The sequence below is a fragment of the Octodon degus genome, unplaced genomic scaffold (genome assembly GCF_000260255.1).
Source record: "Octodon degus isolate 3935 unplaced genomic scaffold, OctDeg1.0 scaffold00054, whole genome shotgun sequence".
Lineage (NCBI taxonomy): Eukaryota > Metazoa > Chordata > Mammalia > Rodentia > Octodontidae > Octodon > Octodon degus.
Window position 1 is genome coordinate 3,085,199 of NW_004524630.1, and position 10,966 is coordinate 3,096,164.

General features: G+C 44.0%; 1 protein-coding gene across 1 annotated transcript in view; it reads right to left on the reverse strand.

The window, feature by feature from the left end:
- Positions 1-5,500: 5,500 nt before the first annotated feature.
- Positions 5,501-10,966, reverse strand: part of Xkr4 (XK related 4) — a gene marked incomplete at its 5' end in the record, with an annotated part of 428,887 nt that continues 423,421 nt past the window's right edge. The window contains one exon of the mRNA XM_004633408.2: positions 5,501-6,772. Within this exon, the coding sequence (XP_004633465.1) occupies positions 5,826-6,772 (947 nt within the window). The remainder of the gene's footprint in view (positions 6,773-10,966) is intronic.

Below are 10,966 nucleotides of genomic sequence, written 5' to 3' on the forward strand. Positions count from 1 at the left end.
TCTCATCAGCACACCAAGTAATTGGTGAAATTTATTTTGCAATCTATCTAACTAGCTGACAGGATCACATGTACATGTACAGAATACAAAAGAAGCAAAACTAGTTTTTATTTGTCATGTAATTCAGTGCAGAGGAAGGCTACTTTCTTTGGAATGGAGAGATCATGTTGATTCGTCTCCTATGAATCAGAGTTGCAGGTGGTAGATTTCTATTTTTAATGATTGACTTTTCTTTTTTACTTTTAATGTTTTATTCCAAAAGAAAACATTTAACTTTAAAATGAAAATTTCCTGGAAAACTATGGTCATCTGGCCCTTTGCCTGAAGGCTTGCCAAATCAGGAACAGATTTTGGTGGAATATTATTGGTCTTCTGGGAGGCCTTTAGTCTGTTAAAAGTTGTAATGAACGTTCAGCTCCCCTTTCCTGATGCCTGCAGCCTTTGTCAAGGTGCTTAACAGCTCTGGGCTGGAGTTGCGTGGCCTGGAAATGATGCTTAACCCAGAGAGAGCTGGGAGGGCCGAGAGAGCACCGACCGCACGGCACCCGGCGGCGCAGGCTGCGGGATCCACCGGCACGGGAGCTGCCAGAAACTCTAGGCAAAAACCCAAGAACCAGAGCAAAAATTCAACTGAGTCCATTTATTTCTGACTTATGCTATGTAAGGATAACATGAAAACATTTTAGCAAAATGATTACACATGTCAGGGACATTGAGCTGGCTGTAATGTAGTAGAACATAGAGCACCAGGGTGCTAAGGGTCACCTTTCTGAGCTGCATCTCTGCCTGCAATACAGTGAAAGTCTGATGGATTTTTCTCTATGGAGTCTAAAGAAAGAAATTCAGGTGGAAATGGAATTAACATGCCACTTCATCTACTCAAGGGAGAGTCTCTGAACCCTTTATTTCTATAGACACGTTGCTGTTGGCCACTTCTTCCATTAGGCCTTCTGCTTCAGGAGCCGGCAGCTTGCGAGCTAGCCTAATTGCTACAATTAACAAAATTAAATGGCTCGTTATATTTTTATTCAATTCCATGCACATCCTGCAGTTTTGCTTTAGCGCGAGCCCCGTGGAGGCTGTCCATCACTGGCACTGCCGACGGTCTTCCCATGTGCCCGTTTCAGGATGGCAATTGGAGAAGATGTGTGTCCACAGATGTGTGCCCATGGGGGAGAGCAGATCTACTGTCCACAGTCCCAGAAACAGGGGCCAGAGGGAAACGCCCATCCTCAGCCATCCCGAAGCGCTCAAGCAGCAGGCGGGAGGAGTGCCAGGCTCTGTGAGCTGGCAGATCTGGTGATTTTGATCATTTCCAAAAGTGACATTGGATTGCTGAGATAAAAGAATGTGAGTTGATCTGTACCCATCACTGAAATTACACAAATGACCAGCTTGGTCCTGTTGTGGTGTCACCCTGTGCTGCAGCCACCCTCTGAGCTAGATTTTGAAAGACAGTCTGAGCTATTTTTAAAAAGGCTTTAAGGAATTCTCCTTAGAATCATAAAAATGCAGGCATGTCACCCGGTCTTTATATAGAAACAGGAATGGCTAATGGTACAGATGTTTTGAGAAGGCAAGGAGTCTATATTTCGTCAAGAAAATGGTTCCTTAGAAAAAAGTGCTCGGATTCTTGTCTAAACATTGTGTCAGACTTGTTTCCACTCAGTGCATTTTGTACATTTGAAAGTGAACGTGTAACTTTATACAGCTCTGCAAAAGACAGCACAGGTCTTCCTTGCTTAACTCAATCTGCTCAGAGAGAGAAACTTTGAATGGCACAAAACTGCTTAAAAAATGAGATCCCTAACGAGTGAAGAAGTTCATTCAAGCTAAGAGGCACCGAATTACGTGTAGGTATTTCCAGTGAAGTCCCCAGATGTGCTGATACAGTGTAAGTGTGGACTGCACAGGAGGCTTATCTCAGAAAGGGACAGGAGGAGCCTTCTTGGGTAAAAGTTCTCGTGTCAGTAACATACAACTTTATGTGTAGCGAAGAGTAAGACACACTTTCTTCTTTCATGTTGCTTTAGTAACACTTTCTTATATGACTCTGTGTGTGCATGTGTGTGACAGTGTGTATTTGGTACAGGGTCTCACTACGCAGCTTGGACTTGTGGCGATCCTCCTGTCTTCAGCCTCCCCAGGGCTGGGATTACAGGCATGCGCCACCATGCCGACTTGGTGGCTGGTGGGCATGCCTAGACAGGCGCTTAGTCTGCTGAGCTATCTCATTGGCCCTCTCTTTTAAATAGTCATTGAATTTTCAGTTCTTCCTGTTTATTTGTAATTGGTTATCATGGGCACTAACTATAAATTCTTTATTTTACTTTCATCTTCAATTTATTTTTGTATTTTATCTTTTTCTAGCCCTTGAGTTAGATTATCTTGACCTGTTGGTGAGAGAATTAATTTCTTTTGTCAGATAAACAGCATTCATCATAAATGGATAGTAACTAAATGTCTGTAAAGTCAGTATCATTGAAGTAGATGAGGAATAGTTATAAGGATTTAAAGGATAGAGCCATTTTGGGATCAAGTTTTAAATTTTTCTTCCTCACAAAAACCTTGAAGTCTTTATATAGTTAAGATATATATATATATATATATATCACATATTCTTTAAATAGAGTCATTGAGAAATAGTAGTTTGAAAGATAAAAAAAATTATAATATTTTTCCCTCTAGAAAATGTCATGTACCTGTGGAGAAAGTGAATGCTACCACCAGCATCTTCTTAACAGAGTCGAAGAGGGCTCAGGCCCAAGGGCGGGGCCTAGCACTAACAAGCCCTTTCTCCATTTGTATGCCAATAGTGGCTCTGGCCTGCTGGACTGTGCTTACTTTCTGTAGAGGCTTTAGTATCAAGTTAAAATTTTAGGAGAAATTAAAATATCAATACAAAAGTCAGACTTTGATCTCTTTTGTACCTCGATGAACTCCTAGTACTTCAAACTCTTCCATGTAGCCCTAAAGGTGCGCAGACCCGTTACGGCCACAAGAGCCGGCAGTGTGGCGCTTTCCGAGTCACAGAACCGGGATTAAATCATGACTGGCCTCTCCTTTGTTCTCGCAATCTTCTGAAAAATTAAAGTTTATAATATGGTAGATATATAACTTGCTTACCAAGGATTCACAGCTGAAGCTTCATAATTTTCAAGTATGTCAGATATAGACTATTGACAATATTTAGGCAACCAATATGATGTTCAAAGCTCTACGTCTTCCTTATAGCCAACCTCCCCTCCACGACAAAGGACAATGCACTTGCATTAATTCTACAGGACTTACGCAACTCTTAACATGTTACATGAGGGGTCGAGGTGAGAAGTGGCTGAGAACTTACATGACTGAAGGGTGAGGGGGCCGCTGTGTTTGTGTTGACTGACATTATTATACGCGAGTAGCTACCTACACATGGTTTCCAAGGTTTAGTTCAACTGAGAATTCAATTTCCAAAGATCCGTTAAAAGTTATCTTGGAACGAATGAAGCTGACAACTCATGGTTCTGCACGGAAGTGAAGATTTTTGTCAAAAAAAAATCATCATTTTTTCCTTCCACAATGGGGGTGGGACATTCACTGCACAATGTACTGACAAGAAGAGCGTCCTCCTGGAGTGTTACTGGTGACTAGGTAGGTTTCCACTTCCCACTAGACGATTTATCTGTTTCGGCGGAAGTCTTGCTTGGAGGATCAAGTCACGGAGTACTAGGAAATAGATCTGCTGATAAGAATTGTTTATCTTTTAAAAACTGCTTTGGGCTTTATACCAAAAGAAGTCCTAGGTGGAGCCCTCTATCGTCTTCTGTGGATGTCATCATGGGGGTGGCAGTCTCTGGATGACACACTCAGTGGTGGCTCTAGAATTTGACTGTTTAAGTGACTTGGACAACCCAGGTAAATGAATGACTTGGTTAAACTGACCCCCTCCTTCCTTTATAGTGACTTCACTAATCTTCAGCGTAGCAGTTGGGCCAGTATAAGTCCTGGGAAGGAAATTTAAGACATCTTCCACTGTGGTCAGGGTTGTTCTAATGGACAGATGAAAGTAAGCATTTACATCTTTGATTTCCTGGGAAACGTTGGCCAGTCTCGACAAACCCTTTCTATTTAGGCTGCTTCTCTCTTCACTTGATGTTCTGATAGCACCCCTGGCCAGGTTCCTGGGGGCACCAACTTGCAGAGTAAGGTGGTCTTGCAAGAGACAAGTGTTTTCAATCTGCTGAGGCAGGATGATAGATTTGTGGACCAGTTTCTGACATCCTAAGTAAGTACGATCCTTAGAGTACTTTAAATAATTCCAGGTCTATAAAAAAAGTGATAATGCCTATATGCATACCTATATATTTCATTACAAAAATATTGAAATAATCCATGAGTTATTCCACTCTGCACCAACTATAAAAAAATACTATCAAAGTTTGACCGGCACTTTAATGCAACAAAAAGCACCATGACCAAGGACACTGAGAACAGAAAGCAGGGAATGTTACTTGCTGGACGGAGGTATTTAAAACCAGAAGCTTGTAAGAGTACGACTTTACAGATGATTCAAATATAAATCTTAGCTGGATATAGTGATAAGCCCTCCAGCAGTTCAGAGGGTTTCCTCATAGCATACGCATTGCATTTGTATGCTCATACTTACTAAAGTATCCCAAAACCTCTAAAAGACACATCACTCTGACCTTGGATTGGGAATGGGTGAGTCTGTACACAGGGGAGAACTTGATTGTCCATCCTCTCATCTGCTCTTGGGGGCTCACACCACCTACTCTCAGTTGTTGGAGCTTCCGCGTCAGTCCTGTGGTTGGTCGTAGTTTGGCACTAGAAAGATGTGGGCTGGCGTCTTCCGGAATCGCACCTGCCCACAGAGTGAGCCACGCCCTCTGCGCAAGTACAGCCAGTTACGGCCGGCCTGGTTCTTTCCCTTTGATTCCAGTGTAAGCTGCACTTATCTGGGACCTGGATTCTCAGTTTGCCCCCCCAACCCCTAACCTTCTCTTTGTGCATGTATGAAATTCTTGCAATTGAATACTGAATTATGGTTATTGTTCCATTTATATCACGACGTTATCGAGCTCCTTGGCCTTGTTCAAAGCCATACGTGTGCTGCATAGGATTTCTGTCATAAAAGATGTTCTCAACTGAAAATTGAAAATAAAAAACAAATCTGGAAATGTGTAGAAAATGAACCACTGCATCAACGCTAATATATGTGTAAACACACTTGAGTTTGCTGTCCGCTGGGTAAGCTTTTTCACACATGGTACTGGTTTTCAAATGAGAGAATGGTTTATGAATTCTTTTCTAAAGAATATTATTTCTTTTTCCTAGAGTCTTGAGGGATACATTTTCTCTCTCTTTGTTCTTATATTCCTGTGGGAATCAGAATTTTTGAGTCAAGAAAAGTCACCTAAGCTATTTTAACAGAGGACCAGTGTGTGTGTGTGTGTGTGTGTGTGTGTGTGTGTGTTAGTGAGTGTGTCTTTCTGCGAAAATCAGTGAAAGACTCTAGCGGTTGGAGACACTTTCCCTAGTGATAGTACCCTCTGGTGGGGGCGTTCCCAGGCTGCAGGAGGAGTTTGGCGGCAGCAGTCATAGGAAGCTGGCTCCTTGGGGTGGAGGAAGGCGCTTTTAGTGCTGCTAGTTAGAAAGGAGCCCAGCCACAGGCAGGCGCTGATGGACGATCAGTCACAGTTATGAGGATGGCCGGACTACACGTTAGAGCTCACTGCCCTACAGGATGAAGTATTACTATTGCCCCAGCCCCGCTGTCACCCCTTCATCTGGACGTTGTGGCTCCTGCAAGTGCTTTCACTTTATAAGGTGGTTTCATATTCCAACCGTTCCTGAATTAGGGCGTCGTCTTTGTACTGTAGCCTTGGAGGAGATGGGGAACATTCAAAGGCTAAAATGGCCTTTCGTAGGCTTCGGTCCAACACGTGTCTCTCCCAGGCTGGGTACCTATTCCTGAACAGGTCAATTTTAATGACCGATTCTTCAATCCGTGGTGGACGCGATGACGGGGTCGATGGGGCAGTGGGCCTCACCTGAAAGACCGGTACACATCCATCGCGCTCTGCAAATTTCTGATCGCGTTCACTGGCGACGCTGCGGTTGTTGGAGATGGACCGGAGGGTGCTTGTGGCCACCTCTGGAGGCAGAGAGAAGGCGGCAGTGGGGTCCTCACACGCACAACTCGGTGACTGCCCAAATCTTGGCCCGTTGGGGTGAAAAAAGGCATAATACATCAGCATAAAAACAACGCCCGTGAGAAAGCTGCTGAACACCACACAAAGTGCTGGGATGGCAAAGGCATCTGCTATCTGGGGCGCCTTGTAGAGGTACCAGAGTGCACTCAAAGCTGTGTTTTCCAAGAGGATCACAAAATAGTAAATGAACAGCCTGCAGCGTGTCCTGCCCTCCTTGACGTTGAACCAGCTGAAGATGTAGATGATCCCCACCACCATGTCGAACACGATCTCTTCCCACTTGGTGATGCAGAACTCTGTCTCACAGTGGACGATCCAGAAGGTCATGATGCACCAGTGGAGGACGATGAAGATGCCAAAGTAGAGCTGAAACACGGATGCGAAGAGCGCGAAGGTGATGACTCTGGCGGCGATGGTGAAGAAGTGCCAGCAGAACTGGATGATGACGGCCATGTAGCTGATGGGCTTCTTGTCATCTCTGGAGTCACGCAGTGCCTTCTGGTAGGAGGCCAGAGCCCATGCCAAGGAGACGAGGGATGCTGCTGCAGTGAAGCCTGCGGAGAGAAGCAGAAAGACACTTGGTCAACAGCCAGCACACAGAACGGTTGGTTTGGGACAGCATGGCTTTAACATTAAGGTTCACCATCTCTAAGTTTTCATCTGACTAACCCTGTAGATGGGGGTCCCAATCACTGGTGTGCACGGAGAAAACCACACGCAGAAGGCATGAATCGGTGGACATGGAAATGCCACTCAAAATCATTGTGAGCCTACACTGGCAGAGGTGGCAGGGCTGGGCTTTCTGCATATCTGGTGCAAATGGATCCAAGAGATGGGCTTTTCTTTCTTCTTCTTTTTTTCATAACCACAGACTAAAAGTTGAGAGAACTGGGTGATTGTTACAACCTGCATGCTTAGCACCTGCATGGCCTTGGACCATCACTGGTGCTGCGAATCTCATTTCTGAAGCTGGACAGCTCAAAAGCCCCATTAATTTGGAAACTCCATGGTAGAGAGGGTTATAGTATCACAAGAAGCTCAAAGGACGGCTGGTTTGTCTTTCTGCTTTCCAGCCAGAATACACGTGGCTAACTTACAAAAGGGACATTTTTCTTTCTTAGAATAAGGGGTCTATGCACAACCTGGGCAGTGTTTCTGTGGTTCTTGGTCGACAGTGTGTCCTAATGCAACCCGCTGCCCCCCTGCAGCTTGTCTGCCTGCTGCTTTTCCTTTCAGAGCACAAACGTCCACTTACTGTCATTTATCTCATAGCTTTTCATAAATCAGAGATTTTACTGAGATCACTTTTCAGCTACTTCTCTTTTCTCTCTCTCTGTCTTTTAATTTTATGTATTTGGCCCAGGGTCTCACTCTGTAGCTTGGATTCACAGTGATCCTTCTGTCCCAGCCTCCCCAGTGCTGGGATTACAGACAAGTGCCATCATGCCCGGTCTTGGCGGCCAGCTTGGCGCACCCAGGGTGGGGCCTGCACAAAGTGCTGAGGATGGAACCCAGGTCCTGTGCTTGCCTAAGCAGACGCGTGGACCACTGAGCTAACTCCGCGGCCCACTTTGCTCATTTTATCAGCCTCATTTGGTTAGTATTCCATCTAAAAATAGGCTTTCAATCTTTAGAAAACATTTTTATTGCTTTACAGTCAAAGTTCATGCCCATGGCCCAGCTATATACAGGGCTCATCTAAAAGCACACCAACTTCTTGGGAAAGAGCTCTATGGGGAATTTTACTTTGTCCCTGCTCTATTATAGCAATCTGCTGGTTTGTGTAAGGAGCTGTGTCAAGATTTACCAAGACTGAAAAAGATCTCGTGCATCTTTTTTCTTTTTCTTTTTTTTTTCTTTCTTTTTTTTTTTCTTTGCGGTAGCAGGGATTGAACTCAGGACCCTGTGCTTGCCAGGCAAGTGCTTATTCTACTGAGCTATCTCCCTGGCCCAAGCTCTCATGTATCTTAAGGTTCACCTGGCCTCTTTCTTCTTCATCAGTCTATCATCACTCATAAGCAACGTTGCACTGTGTTCTTTCTTTCTCTTTGTAATGATACAAGGTAAGTTGCAGAGAGCTTAGGATGGAATCTCTCTATTTTTTTAATTATGGGAAAAATCTATTGTTTGCCATCTTTTGAAAATAAATTTAAAACAATGATTCTTGTGGGAAGGGTTGCATGAATTGATACAAAAATCCAACTTTGTAATTGTTTCTTCAGGGTTCCTCTTGGTTAAGGTGAACTTAGAAGAATAATTTTTGAATGAAAAAATATATTTCACTTCTCATACTTGCTACTAACATAACCAGCAGAACGCCCAGGCGCGGGCCTGAGCTCTGCAGAGACTTTCTAGTTAGCACAGTAATCCTCCTTCTGCATGCCCCAGGCAGCTCGCTGTTGGTGGCATTTCTAGGTTCATCAAGGGCCAGTGCATGCAACAGTTCATGATAATTGGATTTGAGTACAATGGTAAACAACACCAATTACAAAGCAAATTTAGGAGTGAAAAGAGAGAGAAGAGGTGGCAATATTTGAAAATAGAGAAAAAAAGCAAGGGATGGAAATAAAAGGTAACAGAGGAGTGATTATGCAAACTATGTTTTCAGGATCAGTTTGGGATCAAGAAAAACTGTGGTGTTCTCAAGTCAAAACCTTTGCGTGGCGTACCAGCAGCCAACGCCATGTGCCTCGCCTGCCCTGCTTGGAACTAGCAGCCTTGTGCACAGAGGAGGCTCTTTAGGCTCTTAAGCATGGATTCCTCAATTTTGGTGTTTTGGAAGACTGCAGTTCTGATTCCATTGAGAAGAACTGTCGAAAGGTCAAAGCAATGCGGAAGATAAAACCAGAGCTAAGCAACAGAGGAGACGTCTCTCCTTGATGCCGACACGCTACTCCGCATGACATCTAGAGAGTGCTGACGGTCCTACAGGACAATTCCTTACCTGTGTGGGCTTAATTGTAGAGTGGGTGGTGTGTGGTCACATGGATGAGACCACAGGCTTGCACTGAAAGGAAGCACCACCACCAGGAGTGGGCACCAAACAAAACCGTGGACCTGAACGTTAGCCAAAGAAAGTCCTACGAATTCAGAGGAAAAGGCTGAACAAATTAAGGAAAGAGGAGAAAAGAGATGTAGAGGTCCTGTCCAGGAGATTCAATCTGTTCATTATAGAAAGCCCTGAAAGGACAAAGCAAATGAAGTTGAAACAATAATTTAGGAAATAATTGAAGAAAAATTTACAGAATGGAAGAATGAAGTAGGCCTGTAAATGAAGAAGGCCCTCAGGGTACCTTCATAACATTTTGAGAAGAACGGAAAACATGGCCACAACCTAGTGACTTTTTAAAATTTCAAGGATAAAGGAAAAATTTTGGTAAGTATCTAGTCAGAGAAACCAGGTTACCACAAAAAGGGAAAAGTCAGGGTGACCTCAGATTTTTCTCTTGCAGCTCTAAATACCAGAAGACAATGGAACAACATCTTCAGAGTTGGAAGGAAATCCTTTTGATTCAAGAGCATGTGCTTACCAAGCTAGCATTTGTATGTGAAGACAGTTGGAATATGTTCTCGGGTACTGAGGGGTTGTATGAAGGATTTGATGGATAAATCTAGTTAAAAAGGATGAAGTCTAAAATTGTTACACATAGCGTGATAAGCCTAAGATACAGTCGTACCTTGGTTCATGAACTTATATCATTCCATGATTCTGGAAAAGATGACCATTTGTGTGGGAAAGATGGTTGGGGTCCTTCCTGTCTGTCACCTGCTTCAGAGTTTGCAAACAAAAACAAAACTTGGCCAAATGTTTTTATTTGAGAACCACATAGTTCACCAACAAAGTGTTTGTATGCTGAGGCACCATTGTAGATTTGTAAACTCAGTCAATCTAAAGTTTTCAAACCATCAAAGTACATGCCAAATATGCAATGTATTGGGCAAAAAATACTGTTTTTTTGCCATATAAAATTGTAAGTTGCATGTTGTTAAGCCAAATTTGTGTTAGGCAAAAGTGCTTTGCTACTATGGACAGGATAAGTAAATACACTCTAAATATTAATCTGACAAAATTTGAAAATGGTAGTTTTATTCCCTTAAAAAACCTAGCAAGTTCATGATGTTAATGCTGGAAAGGAGAAAATTTTTAAAGCACTGGCTTGCAAGGGGTGGATATGTTGAAAATACTAAGTTGCAAAACTGGAATTACTGAATCAGTCAGTAGTTCATACAAGTCAGTTTGTTACTGAGCTGTGGACAAAAGAAATTATATACATTTCAAGCTGCTGAAACTGAAAACAGGTGAAAAATCAAGAAAAAGAACTCCCCAACATACCAAGGAAGTGTGAACATTTGTGTGAAACAGAGCTATTGGAGAATTATACTCACAAACTGACTAAATTCCAAATTAAGATTCAAATTGAGAGTGCTAGCCCAGGTCCGGTGAGTGTGTGGGAAAGCTTCCTGCTACCCTGCGCCAGGGGAACCAGTCCCAGCCCAGGCGGAGCGTGGGCCGGACCCTCTCCCACGCCCTTGGGCCACCCCCCACCACTCCGCAGCACCTCCCCCACCCTGCCCGCTGAGTAGGAATTTCTGCCGAGTTCCAGGAACCCCCAGACCCAGTCCTAGCCCAGTTCCGGTGAGTGTGTGGGAGAGCTTCCTGCTACCCTGCGCCAGTGGGACCAGTCCCAGCCCAGGCGCAGCATGGGCCGGACCCTCTCCCACCCCCTTGGGCCGCCCCCCACCACTCC